General features: G+C 42.5%; 1 protein-coding gene across 1 annotated transcript in view; it reads right to left on the minus strand.

Annotated features, from left to right (window-relative positions):
• Positions 1-18,460, minus strand: part of Nrde2 (NRDE-2, necessary for RNA interference, domain containing) — a 39,763-nt gene extending 21,303 nt beyond the window's left edge. The window contains exons 1-6 of the mRNA XM_004635132.2: positions 18,354-18,460; positions 16,859-17,092; positions 13,684-13,833; positions 4,664-5,114; positions 3,240-3,645; positions 903-1,036 (exon numbers count right to left, since the gene is read on the minus strand). Of these exons, the coding sequence (XP_004635189.1) occupies positions 903-1,036; positions 3,240-3,645; positions 4,664-5,114; positions 13,684-13,778 (1,086 nt within the window). The 5' untranslated portion in view covers positions 13,779-13,833; positions 16,859-17,092; positions 18,354-18,460. The remainder of the gene's footprint in view (positions 1-902; positions 1,037-3,239; positions 3,646-4,663; positions 5,115-13,683; positions 13,834-16,858; positions 17,093-18,353) is intronic.
• Positions 18,461-18,857: the final 397 nt, after the last annotated feature.

The raw sequence follows: 18,857 nt of genomic DNA on the forward strand, positions 1-18,857 counted from the left end.
AGACTTCCTCAATGCCAAACCTATACCATGTGGAGAATTTGAGCCCTTTCTTTGTTGTAATAATCTCAATGCTAAATCACACATGCTTTTCTCTTTGGTGTGGTTGGAATTCCCACATGTCTTCCTGATCCTGCATTCTGCTCTATTATTCTCCAAAGTGTCATTGCATGTTGTGTAAAAATGTATAAATTCCTCTTTCTCATATTTTATCATTTCGTCTTAATTAAATAAATAGAACAAAAATAAAAATGAAACTTTAAGTGAAAAAAAAAAAAAGTGAAGAGACAGAGTCTCACATACACACAGCTCTACGGCAAGATACTGTGATTGTTTCATGGAACAAACCCTGGCAGGGTTCCTTGCCATCGGAAGGACTGAACCCTCCTCAGTGAGACACTGACTGTGACTTTCTCTGCAACTCTAAGACTGAAGCACTGGAGAGGTTCCCTGAGGCAGCGACACGAGTCCCAGGCCAGCAGGCACAGACGTGGTAGAGAGTGCTTCGGGCTGTTCCCGACTGAGGAAGGAACCTGCACTTAATCAAGAGCAGCCAGGCATAGTGGGCCCACCTGCAATCCCAGCACTCTGGGAGGCGGAGGCAGGAGGGTCACAAACTTGAGCTCAGCCTCAGCTATTTAAGAGACTTAGTGATACCCTCTCTCAACATAAAAAATAACAAAAGGGCTGGAGAGGCAGCAAAGGCCCTGGGTTCAATTCTCAGTACTGAAATGTAACAAAGAAATGGGAGTCACATAAGAAAGGGTATCAGTGCGTCTCTATTTGGGGAGAAGGGAGGACGCTTCTCTTATCTAGCCATAGTTCACACCTTCGGTGTGGAATTTTCCTTGGATCACTGGACTATGTCTGAGAGAGTGACAGATCATGCAAGTGGAGCTTGGTACCTGGACTTTGGTGGGAAGATCTTTCACACTGTCGGGTTTGAAGAAGGTGAAATCAACCATGGCTTGGAACAAAGAGACAGCCTTCTCCGAGTGGCCAGCCTGCCGCAGAAAATGGCACTGCTGAAGAAAGAGCGCTACCACAGGAGGGCAAAGAGAAGGGTCTTTGTTAATACCACTGAAGGGTAAATTGCAATGAAACACCAAGAATCCTCTGACCAGAAATTACTGTTACATTTCAAAGCTGTAACACACAAGTCCTGATTTTACACACAACCTGATTTTAAAGGAGTAACAATGGTACTGTGATCCAAATAATTTTTATAATTCTTATATTAAGCCACCACAGAATAAAAATGTTAACATTAAAAATATATGTTACATAAAAATAAGTCAGGTGGTTGATATGAATATTGCTGTCAAAAATGCAAAGCTCACTATATAAGAAAAACTACAGAAAAAAGGATGGTGTAGATTTTTCTGAGAAAGCATGTATCAGCACCCAACACACCACTAGGTGGCACTGTTCACCAGCAAACTGCACTTTATGTCCAGCTCACTGGGAACAAATCAAAGGCCCACATTTGAAATCCATCCATCCATCTTAATTGTGGTATCATTCCACTTAGTTAACAACACGAAGCTATTTAAGCACATCATAAATAATGCCAAATATGTATTTAGTGCTAAAGATTAAACCTATGGCCTTGTACCTGACAGGCTGGTTCTACCACTAACTATACTCCTGCCCCAAATGTCAGACTCTGCCAGTATGGGAAGTGCTTAGTACTCTAGAGCACCACACTAACACTGTAGGTAATACTCACCTTCAAGCAAATGCCTGCCATATGCCCCACACTGAGCGGGACTCACCACGCAGCTCTCATTTAATGTGTACAAAAGTGCTATAAAGCAGGTATTACACTACTGTTCCTGATGGAGACCTGGAGCTCACATCGGTCAAGAAGCTGCCTAAGGTCACAGTGCAGCTAAATGATGGGAAAACCCAAGATTCGCGCTGAAGACAGACACATTCATATTCTAGGTTTCTTTGGGACAGACCAAAAACACTAACAGCATAATACCACAAGTAATTTACACCCACACAGTCAGTATGGCATCGCATGTACATTAGTGCCAGAGACCCCTAAATGAGCCGTCGCAACAGGTAAGACCCCTAACGGTCAAAGATCTGACTTGCTCCATAAGTAGGAAACCTGGAGCTTCCTGTCCAGTGTTACTTTCCTAACTCAGCAGACTCTAATCTCACCCCACCTATCCACCCTGAGCGCTGGAAAATGGGAGATAATTTGTTATAATTAACTTGAGGGCTGGAGAGAAAGCTCAGTAGAATAATCACTTGCCTAGTAAACACAAGGGCCCGAGTTCAATCCCCAGTTCCGCCAAAAAAATTTTTTTAAATTTAAAAAACCTGAGTTACGGCACTTTTTTAAAAAGTCATTTTCACAATTTAGACTCTTAAAATCAAAATCTTCAGCTGCATGTGGTGGTTACACAACTGTAATCCCAATACTTAGGGGGACAAAGCAGGAGGATCATTGCGAGTCTGAGGCCAGCATGGACCTACACAGCAAGTTCAAAGCCAGCCTGAATGACACAGTGAGAGCCTGTCTCAAAAAACTACAAGAAAAAAAATTGTTCTTAGGGCAGGCAAGATAGCTCAGCAGACTAAACACTTGGTTAGGCAAGCACAGGGGCCAGGGTTCAATCCCTGGAACCACACGCTGTGCCGACCCCAGGCTCTGGGTACACTGAGCTGGTGCTGGTGCTGGAGTCCGGCCGTGGTGGTGCATATCTGTAATCCCAACACTACAAATGCAGAAAACAGGAGGATCACTAGGAGTCCAAGCTGCATAATGAAACCCTTGCACACGCACACACACACACACAAAAAAATTTTTAGGGGCTGGGGAAATAGCTCAATAGAATAAGCACTTGCCTGGCAAGTGCAAGGGCCTGAGCTCAATCCCCAGTTTAAAAAAAAAAAAAAAAAAAAAGATAAAATTTAAATTTATTCTAGTACAGGGACCACAGGGTCTCAGTACACCAAATGGACTCGTAGTGATCCTCCTGTTTTCAGGCTCCCAAGTGCTGGTATTACAGGCATACTACCATGCCCAGTCTCAGTCTCAGCATGCCCCAGGGGCAGGGCCAGGCTGGCACAGCACACTGGGGATCAAACCCCAGTCCCTGCACTTGTCTAAGCAGGCACTTCAGTCCACTGAGCTCTTTGGCTGGCCCAAGGAAAAAAAGAATTTCATTTTCAACTGAAGTCAAACGCAAGAAAGTATTACTCTTCCCTCCTCATCCCTCACTTACCAAACATGGCCTCTTCTGTGCCAGGCAGCGCAGGGTGTGACAGGATGCTGCCATCCTGGACCGCAGACAAAGTGCTCAAGCACTTTCCATAAAGGTTGTGGATTTTGGAAATGGAAAAGGTGCTAAACTGGCTCTGGCAAAATAAAAGGTATTTCTGCCAAAGGGCGGTATTGTTGGGATGGAGAAAGATCAGTTTCTGCCACTCTTTGACCAGGGTGGGAGGCTCCCAGAACTCGGTGCAGAGCTTCAGCTTGGCGAGCTTCAGGTCCACGCTGCTCTGGTTGCTCTCAATGGCCCGCTCCAGAATGGCCAGCTTCTTCTCCAGGATGAGCTTCAAGGACTTCTTCCGTTTCTCCTGCTCTCCATCCTCAATGGCATACAGGCCAGGGCTCTTCATGACCTCATCCTCAATAACCAAACACCAGTTACTAAGGCAAATGAAGGGGGCCTCAGAGCCACAGAGTTCAATCAACTGTTCTGAAAGCAACTGACAGCCCTTGATGGGTTTTTCACCTCTCTGAACAAAATGTTACTCGGACTTTGTTGAAGGCCACTTATTTATCACAGTATCTTTCAACGAAAACTCAAGTTTCTAGGATGCTTATGTCCTTATTCTCCTAACTGACCTGGCTACTATCTTTTTTTGTTTTGTTTTGTTTGTCTGTTTTTGTTTTTTCATTCTTTTTGAGACAGGGTCTCACTATGCAGCTCAGACTGGCCTTCAACTCACTTTGTAGCCCAGGCTGGCCTTGAACTCGCAATGATCCTCCTGCCTCAGCCTTCTGAGTGCTCGTTTTTAACTTAGATTTATGTACAATGTCAGAAATCCTTTTTCTGAAGAGCCAACCTCATCGGTAACACATCCAACTGTGCAACCAAATCTAATGGCTCAAAAGGCAGATAAAGACATCTATTTTGGGAAGCTCTAGTGGGCCTGCATGCTCAGTAACTTCCTGAGCATCCTGTCTTTCCACAATTCTGTACACTCTGCCTGAGCAGTTTATACTTCAGGAACACCTCTCCCTTCCTGGAGAATACCTACTGCCCTCTTGAGTCTGTTGCTGGCCAGGAGCTGCATCTCAGCAGCAGAGCACATGCTTAGTGTGGATCATGCTGGGCTGCATCTCCAGCATCACAAAACACAAAGGGTCTATTCTAGTTTCCTTTACCCTTGGCAGCCTTTCTTCCTCCCCAGTGACAAGTCACTGCGTTCTCAAGTAATAGGAGCACATCCCCCTGCAGGCTGCATGATTCCTCACGGGTCAGGCTTCCTCATGGACTCTGAGAGCAATGACCACACTCTAGCCATCTTTATGTGCCCAGGGTCAGGGTTTCTTCCAGAAGCTCAAAAAGTCATGGAGCAACTGGCCTGCCCAGCATCAGGGAAGACATCGGGGCAAGAGAACCAGGAGAGTGACACTCACCTGAAAAGCCACAAATGCCATCCACAGCTGAATGTCCCGAGGATTCTCCCGAACCTTCCTGTTAAACTCCTCCACCTTGGCCTTGAGAACAGCATTCTCTCTATCTGGCTGGGAGTCTGACTGCTTTGATTCCTGCCCTGAAGGACCCTGTCCTTGTAACCACTGTGTGGTTGACTGATCATAAATCCCCAGAGGATTCAGCCAGCTTGTAACTGGAGCAGCCACATCTTCCGAGTCCTTCACTGGGATAAACAAGACTGGCTCGGAGGACGGAGGCTCAACTTTACTGGTAACAGCAGCTCCGTCGATGTTCATTAATCCCACACTCTTCTTGGTAAAATAGCGTTCGATGTGCTTGTGTGAATGCTTCTTGGCTGTGGAAACGCCTTCCCAAGATACACACTGTTTCTTAGGATTAATGCCCAGGCAGGAGTCCCCTTTCCTCTTATACCTAACATTAAAAAAAGAAAGCAGTTACTCCCTACTAGTGACTGGGTGTCCATTAGACCCATCTCTTGTCATCCAAATTCTCTGCATCTATACAAATTCACCTTGCCTTCAACTGTTTCTCTTTAGAGACATATGAGAATTAGCTTGCTTTTGTTGGGCTTAATTTCTTTTCCTTTTTTTTTTTTTTTTGTATTTTAGGGAAGGGTCTACAGGGTGTTCAAGGTCTCACTACTAGATTGGACTCACAATGATCCGTCTGTTTACAGCCTCCCAAGAGCTGGGAATATAGGCACACGCTACCACACCCAATCTCAATTGCCAGCTCAGGGAGCTCCAGGGGCAGTGCTGGCACAGCAGGCCTGGGGATCAAATCCTCGGTCGGGCTTGATTTCTTCCTGTAACAGTGTAACCCTTTATTAACATCTCCCTGGATAAAAATAATGTTTGTCTTCTAAGTCTTAGAAACTTGTACTTTTCTGGAGCTTTGTAGTTAAAGTACTGTCATATGTTGTCACGCGACTATCACATTCATATATGACAGGCGAGGCAGAAACTATCACCCCCTTTCCCACAGTTCCTAAATCAGCACACTGAGACCCGGATCCTAGGTCACCTGTCACCTAGATCAGTCCCATTTTCTTAAGATCCTCTTGCATACCTACTTAAGACTGTATCTAAGATTCTTTTTTTTTTTAAATCCTGAAATAAAATATGTCAAATGAACTTCTATTTGGTGGCTTTTCTACTCTGGAGAATAGAGGACAGATTTTAAAATGCTTTTATACCAATAGATGACTACTGAATACTTCCACAGGCAAAGGCTAAAGACAATTGCTTACTTTTCTGTCTGCGTAACAGCAAACAACCCCATTAAAAACTGAGCAAAAGATATGAGCTGAAATTTTATACAAGAAGACACAAATAGCCAACAGGAACATGAAAAAGTACCCAATATCATTAGTGATCAAAGGAACGCTAATTAAAACCATGGTGAGGGCTGGGGAAATAGCTTTGCAGTCTAAGCGCCTGTCTGGCAAGTGCAAGGACCCAGGTTCGATCCCAGGGACCACATGCTGCGCTGGCCCCATCCCCAGGCGCGCAGAGCTGGCCACTGAGACAGAGCCACCAAGACTGGGAGTGGTGGCGCACACCTGTAATCCCAGCACTGAGGAGGCTGAAAACAGGAGAATCACTACGAGTCCAAGCTGTGTAGTATGACCCTGTACTAAATAAATAAATATTTTTAAAATTTAAAACCACAATAAGACAGACAAACACACTACACACCCTCAGAACAATGATAACTACAATTCTCATACACTTTTGGTAGGAACATAAACTGATACAATCGCTTTGGAAAAGGGTTTGGCAGTTTCTTAAAATATTAAACACAGACCTACCCTATGACCCAGCAATTCTATTCCTAGGTATTTATCCAAGGAAAGGAAACCATAAGTATACACAAAGACTTATGCATACAAATGTTCTCAGTGCTGTATTCTTACCAGCCAAACACTGGAACGAGTCCAGGTGTCCATCAACAGCAGGATGGATAAATGGTGGTATAGTCACTCAATGCAAAGCTGCCAGCAGTAAAAAGGAATACAAGTACACTCTCCATAGGATGAATGTTATCACTATATATCTCTAAAACTTAGCAATAAAATGTAAAAAAAAAAACAAAGGAAATGCTTATAAATGCCAATGGATAAACCTCAAAAACACTGTACTGAGTAAAGGAACCCAAATACGAAACAGTGCGCTGTACAATTCCATGTATATGAAACTCTGACCCGGCAAAACTAATCAAGGGTAGAGTGGGAAGTGTGGGTGGCGACCAACCAGAAGGGAGCACGAGGGAAACACGGGGGCAGGGGCACACTGTGCATTTTCACGGAGGTCTGGGTTACACAGATGTATGCATTTGTCAATACCCCAATCAACATATTACAATGTAAGCTTTAAATTTTAAAAATCTTGAGTTTTAGCTAGTAATACGCATGCTGAGATATTCAGGCAGTAGGACCTATACTCTGCGGTTCATTTAAATGCATCCAAACAATAATAAGATGGTTGGCAAACAAATGTGTGACAAAGCAACTACAGGAGAACCTGAGAGATGGAGTGCAGGAGATGGGTAATCAGTGTCAAGTTCTTTCAACTTCCGCTGGGTATTTGAACATCTGTAAGAAACGGGCAGGGAAGTGCAGCCTCCATTTCTGTCAGCTCCCAGAAACCTCTGCCACCCTTCTCACCAGCCCACCCAGCTCTCTGCACTGTCCCGGGGCCCTCTCACCTACCTTGACTCATCACTGCTCGGGGCAGAGGTTCACTTTAGGAAAATATTTCCTCACATACACACACAAGTTCTCCCTCAAAGCCTGCCACGCATTTAAACCTAACCCCAAGTTGATCTGATGATGCTGTGTGGAGGAGTGGCTCTGGGAGGCAATGTGACGAGATAGGAAACCAGCATAGGGCCCCCACCATAGGACCACAGCTCTGTGAGGCGGAAAGGCAGAGACCTGAGCTGGCATGTTCGCTCCGTCTCGCCATGTGATGCCCTCCGCCATGCTATGATGCAGCAGGAAGATGCTGAGCTCAACTTCACACCACGCTCTAGGACTGCCCTGCCTAACTGGAAGCCAAATAAGCTTCTTTGTAAATTACTTGTTCTCAGATATTTCTGTATAGCAACAGAAAACAGAGCAAAACAAACCCTTTCTCTGTCACACTCAGTTCCTCCTAGATCAATCTAAAACAATCTTTTCCTACTGCACTGGGAATCAGAAAAAACCACAAGTGGGGCTGAGGCAGTCCAGCGCATGCTTGCCATGCACAGGTACAGAGACACACACACAAACAGAACGAAGGTTTGTGTGTTTCTGACAGGACAGAACACCAAGCATCAGGCTGCCCTCAATACGCTGTCATTCTTCAAGGGTCAAATTATAAGTAAAAAAGCTAATTTTGTGTCTTTACAGCTACTTCAATAGTATTGATTCTTCATTAGTTAAAAACATACTGTATCTTAGGTATGCATATAATTTATTAAAATGTTTACTTGGCTTTTGTGTAGCAAATTAAAAATGCTGAGAAGGGAAAAAAGAATCTTGTCTGTTTCTGCATATGCACATTTTTGTTTTGTTTTGTTTTTGTCTTTTTGAGACAGGGTCTCACTATGCAGTTCAGTCTGGCTTTCAGCTCATTTTGCAGCCCAGGTTAGTCTCAAACTCACAATGAGCCTCCTGCCTCAACTCCTCCTGCCCGAGGGCTGGGATTTGTAATGCCGGGCAGCACACCCTTTTTAAAAACAGCTAACAGTATATAAACAACTTCAAGCTTCCCCCTACTTTTAAGCCTATCTCCATACCACTACTCTTAGAAAACAGAATTTTACTGGCTTCAAATCATACTTTTCTGTTGTATGAATTATGATAATTTAACTATTTTCCTATTGTTGAATATTTCAATTATACATCATAGAATCTCAATACCTAGACAGCAATAGGTTATAATTTAATGCAATATTTCCCCAAATGAAGGTACTTTTCCCATAAATTCCTCATCAAATAATCTCTTAGACTTCACTTAAATAATTTCAGAGGTAGGAACTTCAGAGCTTCAATAAGTGACACCTTATATGCACTTAATTTAAATGGATGCAACTACAGACACTTGGCCAAAGATGACAAAACAGAGACAATAAACATCTCTAAGTGGAGCACACGGCTGTGTCCTGAATGTACTGGTGAGGCTGGCCCTGGAGTGAGTTGGGATGAGCAAAAGAAATGTGCTTTTCCTTCAGTGCTTTCCACTCTCACTCACCCCACATAGTGCCAAACTACCTACGTCCAGATTCCACGACTACCAGTGGCTAGCCGAATGAACTTGGCCAGGTTATTACAACGGGTGTCTATTAGTCAGCTACTCATTACTGTAACAAAATACTAACCACCTAAATATGAAAGATGCATTAGGCCAATGGGCTTAACTGAAAGCCACCTTTTGGGGATGGGGAGATGGCTCAGTAGAATAAGTGCTTGCCTGGCAAGAGCAAGGGCCTGAGTTCAATCCCTGGTTCCACCAAAAAACCCAAAAACAAACAAAAAAGCCACCTTTTGCCTGACAATACTTGGTGTGAAAAAGAATCCTTCATCACCACTGTATACCACTTTGGGTGTTATTACCAAAGGAACAGTGACTGATGTGAATGTGAGCAAGCTGGGCCTTGTGACACAAGGAGGCAAGGTTATCTGGGGTAAATACGCCCAGGTAACCAACAATCCTGAAAATGGTGGAGGCATCAGTGCAGTCTTACTAGTTTGACAGATGTTTCATATAATAACGTTTTACACTTATTGAAGACTATAGACCAATCAGGAAAACCATAACTTGAATACTGCTGAACAACTCTCATGACTACATTGTCAATAAAACTATTTATTAAATTGTAAAAACATTAAAATGGCCCTGTTTTACAAATTGGTCTTTTCTTGGGGGTCTGCTAAGGGCTTACGTGTTAGTGAGATTGACTCATTTGAAAAAATAAACATAAGTCTTTGCATTAAAGAGTGGGTGGGTACTCAGCAACACAGATCTCTCATTCCTAAAAAGCCACCAGTATTTAAAGTCAGTACAAACTTAATTTAGGGGTCTAGGGCTAGGAAATCTGCTGAAGCTATTCTGCCTCATCATTTATCATCAGTCCTAAAAAAAAAATAAAAAAAAAGTAATGTTTAACTCAATATATTTATAGTACTTTAAGAATGGCATTAGAGGGGGCCGGGGAGATGGCTCAGTGGAATAAGCACTTCCCCAGCAAGCACAAGGGTCTGAGTTTAATCCCTGGTTCTGCAAAAAAAAAAAAAGAATGGCATTAGACTTCCCTGGCAAGCGCAAGGGCCTGAGTTCAATGCCCAGTTCCGCAAAAAAAAAAAAAAAAAGAATGGCATTAGAAGTTTATTTAGCTAATTCCAACTTAGTTGCACTGATGCCCTGAAAAGAAACTTTATTTGCAGTTAAACAATATAAGAAGGTTATATGTTAGGAGTGCATCTCAAGTTATGTGATCTGAATTAAATGGTCATGGCTTGGAAAAAAAAAAAAATACTGGAGACAGGCTACCTTATAAAGAAAAGAGGTCTGGGTTGCCTCATAGTTTTGGAGGCCACAAGTCCAAAGAACATGATGCAAGCCCTGTTGAGGGCCCCTTTTACCACATCACATCATGGCAGGAGTACATGTAGACCTCTGCGCCTATCTGGTCTCTCACCCTCTCCTTACACAGCCAAAGTATTCAGCCATGAGACTCACCCCAAATGACCAAAATCTAATCCAACCATTTCCTAAAGGCCTCACTTTAAACACCAAGGCATGGTGGTACTTGTCTGTAGTCCCAGCACTTAGGAGGCAGAGGCAGGAGGATGGCTGAGAGTTCAAGGCCAGCCTAAGCTAGAATGAGTTCAAGCCCAACCTAGGCTACATAATGAGTTCAAGGCCAGCCTGAACTACACAGCAAGATCATGTGTCAAACAACTAAAATAAAATATAGTAAAAAAAAATTTTAAAGCTTAAAGTAGGCACAGTAACCAGGGGTTCGATCCCCAGGCCTGCCATGCCTGCCATGCCAGCCCCACCCCAGGGGCATGCTGAGATGGCAATTAAGACTGGGAGTGGTGGCGCATGCGCCTATGATCCCAGCATTTGGGAGGCTGTAAACATGCGGATCACTGAGTCTGATCTAGCAGTAAGACCCTGAACAACCTGCAGACCCTTTCCTAAAATATTTTTTTAAAAAAAGCTTAAATGATCATTATCATGTCCCTGCCACAGGTCAAATATTCACTCCCCTCATCCAGCTCTTAAAGGATGGAGCAAGTCTAATCACAGTAACTTCTCACCATCCTCGCAAGGCCCTTGGATTGTCACTGTCCCTCCTCAAGTGTGGAAACTCAGGACTTGTCAGAGCACTCCTACTATCCTCTGGCCAGCTCAGGCTGCTGTGGAATCCACATCTTCCCAGACCTGGGGACTAGCAGTCTATACAGCCACCAATCCGGGTAACATCGCTCCAGTGAAACTCACCCAAGGTATGAGGCAATCAACAATGTCAAGAACTCTCTTTGTACTTTACACTAATGAAGCTGTGCCTAATTACTCTCTTCCTGAGGCTCTGCCTTTTCATTAGCAGAACCTCAAGAGCCACTTTTTAGTAATGTTTTCTCCTTTTTTCATCTATTAATAAATAATAACCATTTTAAGTTGCATACCGATTCTGTATCAAATATTAATAATGAGTGTAAGGCAGGACAGGAATTCTAATTCCAAATTTACAAATTAAAAACAAGCTCAACAAACAGGTTTCTTGCTTGGGACTATGCCCTAGTAGATGGCAGAGACAATGGGAGTGTGGGTCCTTGTTTTCTACTTCACAGCGTCCTACCACAAAGCCGTCTCATTTCCATTTGTGGCTCAAATCCCAAGCGTGTTGCTCCCTGGCTGCCTGGTCTGCAGCAGTTACTTAGCCTCCCTAAGGTTCTTCTCCTCCCCAAGGTGCTACTGTGGCCATCCCCTGCAAGGAGCAGAGAGCCACAGCGCTCACCTCCCACCAGGTCCTGTTTGTTGACCTTGTCTGTGGGGATCCAGATCCATCTGTCACAGCACAGAAACCAACGAAGACTGCAGATGTGTTAAAATAACCCAGGGGGCCGGGGAGATGGCTCAGTAGAATAAACGCTTGCCTGGCAAGCACAAGGGCCTGAGTTCAAACCCCAGTTCCGCCAAAATAAATAAATAAATAAATAAATAAATAAATAAATAAATATCCAAAAAGCATGGTGACACATCCCAGCACTCTAAGAGGCCAATTGGAGGATCATAAGTTTGAGCCCCACCTGGGTAACTTGGTGAAACCATATCTCAAAATAAAAAATAAAAGGATTCTGGAATCAGCTCAGTGCAAAGGCTCTGGGTCCAAATCCAAATATATATATATTTTCTTTTATTTCAGTTACCTCAGTTGTTTATTTTTTTCCCCCATAATTTTATTGAGAGACAAACAGCAATGAGACAGTTTTAAATCAAATTGGTAGGACAGTTTCAATAATTAGCACATTGCATATTCTCTTCCTAGTGGTTATTTGCTGTACAAGATGCAGACATGATATCCTATTTACAAACACTATTACTGTACTTTAAATTTGACAGTCATTTATTCTTTGCTGCAAGGCTTTAGTCAACATTATAGATTAAAAACAACTGTAATTGAGCTGGTGAGATGGCTCAGTAGTCTAAGGCACCTACTTAGAACAAGCTTAGCAAAGCACAGGGACCGCGGTTCAATCCCCCAGCACCACATGCCAGCCAGCCCCGCCCCCTGGTGGGCTGAGCTGGCCACACACACACACACACACACACACACACACACACACAAATAAATAAATAATTAAAAAAAAACTGTAATAAACTCATAAAAGAAATTTTAGTTGGAATTATATGATGAGGTATAATATCAGAATGAGTGAAACATGATTAAAATTTGGAAGTACAATAAAGTATTGGAAAATGAAATTTACTTTAAAGCAACTGGCCTATCTAGAATAACTCTAAAATTTCCTCTTGACCCTATATTCTATGATTCTTTACCTTTTTCATTACCCACAAAGACTGTATACTATTGTTCATTATTGTTCCCAAGTTTCCTACAAATTAGTATCTAAAGTTTCCATTAGTACTCAACAGGGTCTCATCAAGCTGCCAAGGCTGACCCTGAAGTCTCAATCCTCTTCCCTCAGTCTCGCAAGTAACTGGGATTACACATCTGAGTCATTGGGCCTGGCTTATGTAAATTATTTGTTGTTGTTGTTTAATTATTTGTTTGTGTGTGTGTGTGTGTGTGTGTGTGTGTGGCCAGCTCAACCCACCAGGGGGCGGGGCTGGCTGGCATGTGGTGCTGGGGGATTGAACCGTGGTCCCTGTGCTTTGCTAAGCTTGTTCTAAGTAGGTGCTTTAGACCACTGAGCCATCTCACCAGCCCTGTTGTTGTTTTTGATTTAAGTTTACAGGGAAAAAGTTCAAACTCATTACAACAAATACTATAGCAAATACCACCTATTCTTATGATCATCTGGTGTTATATGCTAGAAATAATCTGAAAAGTCATTAACATTTAATGTCATTTTCTGAAATGGCACATGTGGGGGACGAACACATAAAAGGACTTTTCTACTTTTTAAAATGGTATATAGATTAGAACAAATGGCTTCTGGATACTCATCACAATTAATTACTGTATTTTTAGGTTCATTCATTCAACATTTATTAAATACCTGCTACATCAGCCACTATGCTAAGCCCCAAGAATAAATCAAGGTTAATCTGACCTGACTTCAAAGATCACACTTTCAATTTAGAATGTGAGATGAAATATGTCCCTTTAACAGCACAATAATAATAGGGCCAAAAGAATCCATCAGGGAGAAATAAGAGGCAAACAGACAATGCTAAGAGTTCAGAGGAGAAACACGTTACTTCCAACAGCAAGAGTCAGGGGAAAGCATTCTGGGTACCTTGCTATATCCCCTCGGTAAAGAGACTTATATTCCCAGTTTGCAGGATCCGGTTTCTTATCAGTTCTGAAGATTTCTCCTGTCAGAGTCTGCATGTCCTCAAGCCAAATGGAATGATGTCCGACATCAGCAGCAACATTATTTCCTTGACTGTGGGACAAGGGAAAAGGAAGAGAAACTTGAGAAATCTTCCGGTGATATATTAGGCATTTTCCAAAGCTTTCTTTCAGACCCCACATAGCATCAAAAACACCAAGGTATACAAAACTGCACATGTCACAGAGATGAGAGGAAGATTCTCACTCAGGGAAAGAGTCCTGTGCATGTGTGCCTATCCATCTGCACCTCCTACGATAAAAGCAGAATCCCGAGAGGCCCCCTAACACAGACCCTTTTATCTCTGAACCCGTTTGTGGACTGGCTGACTTTCAGCTCAGATACACAGGAAAGGAACTGCTTCCCCAGGAGTTAAGTGAGAGGGAAAGAAGCACTTTCTGGCCTCTCAGCCCCCTTTCTCCACTAAAGAAAGTCAGCTCATAAGGCTAATGATACAATAAGCTGCCAAAGGACTCAAAACAGCCATTAATTGTTGTTGTATCTTCTTAGCTCTGCAGAGACAGAAACAAAGATTCTGGAGGATTCAAAATCATGCTCGGCAGGGAATGCAAAGGAATGGTGTTTCAAGGGTACAAAGTAGCCACTTAATAAATAGGTGTTGAACAATGAGACTCAGGTTGTACATTCACCTTCACAACAACAGTGGAGGATTGTCTACAAAAACCGCAAGGGGCAGAGAAAAAGGAAGAGCCCACTGAAAAAAGATCAATGCATTCCAGAAAAAAGAAAAAAGGAAAGCCAACTGGGGGTGCAGGTGGAAGCGATCCCCTGGGAGGAAACACGTCTGATCTCTACCCTAGAGGATACTGAGGACAGGAAACAGTTCGTGATGGGTGAGGGAAACTGTATGCCAGGAAAGAGCTGCCCCACGCCATGGTGAGGGAAAACATCCCAGGAAACAAAGGCCAATTAGTAGCAGAAGCCTCTGGGGATGCCTCAGTCCCGCAGGCTATGCTACCCTCCTGAACTCACTCTCCTGACATCACGGAAAAGACATTCACAACTCACTAATATCATGATCTTTGTCTACGTGGAAACAAACAGTTCTTCCAGGTCAACCTTCTCAAGAAGAAACCTTAGAAGTTAATAGCAGAAAGGTAAAGAGAAGGACACAATGTATTTTGATCTTAGTAAGGTGACCCCACAAGACAACAAACTTAAAAATTCTACTTGGATCATAAAACCACCAAGAGGCTATGCTCTCTGAAATGGGTAAGGCATAAGATGAAATTAATAATGCTCCAAATCTTCGTGTGTTTCCTACGTAGTTTCAGAAAATCCTCTAAAACTCACTTTACTCAGCTCTAAAGGACAATTAGATAAAAGGTGAATTTTCACAAGCTGTAAAAGTAGTTTCTTTAAAGACATACTAAAAAGCAAAGATAATGGACTAGCTATGTGGCTTAGTGGTACAGCACTTGCCTACCACATATAAGGACTTGGGTTTGATCCCTTGTATCAATGAGTGGGGTGGGTAGATAGACAGAAGCTGGGTACAGTGGCACACACCTGTAACACCAGCAGTCTGGGAGGCTAAAGCACACAAAGTTGGAGGCTTATATGGGCAACTTACTGAGACAGAGTCAAAAATCTAAAAAATAAATAAATAAAAGCTAAGGGCCGGCCAAATAGTTCAGCAGATTAAAGCACCTGCTTAGGCAGACACAGTGACCAGGGTTCCATCCCACTTGCCCCCGGGGCGCGCTGAGACTGGGCGTGGCTGCACGAGTCTATAATCCCAGTTCTTGGGAGGCTGAAAACAGGAGGATCACTATGAGTCCGATCTGGGCAGTGAGACCCTGTAGACACTGTACTAAATACATTTAAAAAAAAAAAAAAAAATTAAATTTTCATTTAAAAAAAAAATTGCTTCTAATAATAGAAGTAACAGCTTCACCACATACCATCTTTTCCACCTAACATGCCTTTCTACATAGAAAGACATTCAGCTAAGCAGAGAGGAAAAGCTATCCTGAGGACCCATGCTGCAGCCCTTCTGCGCAAAGAGGAGCACTGCTCAAGTGCACAGCAAAGGGAGACGCAGGAGAAATACAGCTCCCAAGAATAGGAAGTACAGTAGTCATCAGCTATCCCACACCTTCCCCACAACAGTTCTCAGCAGATGTAAAGTAAGTAAAGGAGGGGGCCGGGGAGATGGCTCAGTAGAATAAATGCTTGCCTGGCAAGCACAAGGACCTAAGTTCAATCCCCGGGTCCACAAAAAAAAAAAAAAAAAAAAAAAAAAGTAAGTAAAGGAGAAGAACAAAAACCACTGAAGAGCTACATTAACCTTAAGCAAAGAGAGAAGACAATGGGTGCAAGGTGAGAGACAGCGAGAGTAAGTGAGATGGGGGTCATGAACAGATGGCACGAACATGAACAAGATGCTTTTGGTATCGAGTGCAGATATCAACAGCCCTCAGGGTTGGAACCCTTCACTACACAGCACGCTGCTCCCATGCCTGCTGTGGGCCACGCTGCGCCATCCTTCAGAAACCCCAAAGCTGATCTCCTTTTCATTTTTTTGAAACAAGGTCTTGCTTGGTAGTTCAGGCTGCCTTTGAACTTACTATGTAGCCCAGGCTGGCCTTGAACGTGAGGTAATCCTCCTGCCTCATTCTCAGAAGTCCTGGGACTCCCATGTCATCTTGCCTGGCCTAAATCAAATTTTGACACAATCATTACTATGTCTAAATGATATTTATCAAACAAAATTATTGCCCTAATTTTTTATGACAATTTCTCTTTTGTTTTTAAGTTGATCTAATAAAGAAGTTCTTTCTTTTTCTCTCCTTTGTGCTGGGGAGTGAACCCAGGGCATTCACACTGAACTACAGCCCATTTAAACTGATCTTGTCCAGTTGTGCAGGCTTGCCACAGTCTTGTGACCCTCCTGCCTCACCTCCCAGAGTTCTGGAGTTACTGGCCCATACCACTACACCTGGCTAGAGTTCTCTTTAATTGATTCGCTAAACAATCATTCAAATATCTAACTTATGGCAATAATCAAGGGAGAAAAGTTCAAACTTGAAATGCCAGTATCAGAACAGCAAGCTACCTGGCTTTCTCAGATTCCTTCCGACTACTCCTGATGCTTCTGGACGATCCATCCTTTCCAGAGTCAGTATCAAGCTCAGACTCACTGCTACCTGACTGCCCATGTTTCCTCTTTGTCTTCTTGTAGTGCTGATGCTTCTTTTTTTTCTTTTTCTCCTTCTTCTTTTTTCTGCTTGTTTGTACAAGCTTTGTGTTAGTGTCACTTTCATCGGAAAGCTCTGATTTCAGAGGACTCCTGTTTATGAAAATTATTTCCAAAACAGAAGTAGGAAAATATTATGTAAAGAAGTAAATAAATCAATAAATAAATATGTAACAGGGACCTCTACAAATGCTCACACAAATTTGCTATTTACCTGAACAATACACAGTTATTTTCCTGGATTATAACTCACCCTAAAGACTTAAGAATTTTACCTAAAATACATGAAGAACATTTCATTCTAAACTAAACCTGTACTTCACATATATTCATCTTTAAAGGAAGGTAACATAAGGGCCGGTGAGATAGCTCAGCAGACTAAGCATCTGCTCTGGCAAGCACAGGGACCCGGGTTTGATCCCCAGTACCGCATGCCATGCTGGCCCTGCCCCCGGAGACACTAAACCAGCAACTGAATCTGGGCATGGTGGTGCATGCCTGTAATCCCAGCACTAGGGAGGCTGAAAACAGGAGGATCACTACCAGTCCCAGCTGTGTAGTGACACCCTGTACCAAATACATAAAAATAAATAAATAAAGGTAACATACTAGTTACTTTGTCAGATAAAATATTTGAGCAACATTACTAAAGGTTTATTTTCAGTGCCACAAAGTAACCTTAAGACCAAAAACAAAAACAAAAGGTTTAATTGTGGTCCTTGTTTTTAAAGGCAAAAATGAGAGTTGTTCTTCCTCATTACTGACATATCCTAGACAAAATTCTTCTTGAGTGTTAACTAGTATCAATTTCCAAAGGCTTCCTAGGCATTTAGGATTTTGGTTTTTACCATTTTAATGAGATTCTTTAATCTATTTGTGAAAGAGTGTATTTCTCAATTCAGTGATCTACAAAAAATTATTTCACAGCTGGGTAGAGATATGTGTCATTCTTCTTTCTCCAATGTTTTCATTAGATTTTATCCTATTTTATATAATATGGACTAGTTTTACAAAAGTGTTGAATATGCAATTAAAGAAATTCTAAATTACAATATCCTAAAGGTTACTAATGAGGTTAGCAAAGTTACTTGAGAATTCACAATGATGCCATTTCCCTCGTGGCCTAGTTATAGGCAGTAATTGTGTCATGCCCTTGCTACAGCGATGGAAAATGGAAAAAACAAGAAGAACAATCTATAGGAGTGAGGTCAAGGAAACAGCCACCCCCCATTACTCTAAGGAAAGGAAGAGCTTTACAGGGCTCTTTCACTACAGGGTTTTCTACACACATCATTTAGGTTAAGCTCGAGACACTATGTGAACAAAGGCTAAAATGCATCTGAGAAAAAACTACCTTGTCAGTGCGGACGCTTGGGAAACAAGGGCTGTGGCCTCCTTGGTGTCTTGGCTCAGCGCGGTTATCGTTCCAACACAAAAGCTTGGGTTGCTCAACCAGTCTAATTCTGTATGTGCAAAAGGAAGAAAAGATCAATAAAATTAGCTCAACATAACTTCTAAAACAGGAAATCCATTCACCTTACCAGCTGGCATCCCAATTTACAGCCAATGTCAGCCAGACACTTAGCCCACAGATGCTGAATAGAATCCATGGAATTTTTATTTCACAGGGCATGGCGCTTTGACACACTCTAAAATATTTAAGACTAAAAAAAAATAAAATAAAATAAAATAAAATATTTAAGACTGAAATCCTCTTCTGATATCAGGCTACGGCTTAAGCAAAAGCCACAAAACAAGTGTGGCCTAAAAGACAATAAGATTTTATATGTTCTACCCATACCATCCAATAAGCTTACACGCTTCGCAAAGCATTAGGTCTGTTAACCTCAAATTTGAC

The sequence above is a fragment of the Octodon degus genome, unplaced genomic scaffold, assembly GCF_000260255.1.
Source record: "Octodon degus isolate 3935 unplaced genomic scaffold, OctDeg1.0 scaffold00070, whole genome shotgun sequence".
Classification (NCBI taxonomy): domain Eukaryota; kingdom Metazoa; phylum Chordata; class Mammalia; order Rodentia; family Octodontidae; genus Octodon; species Octodon degus.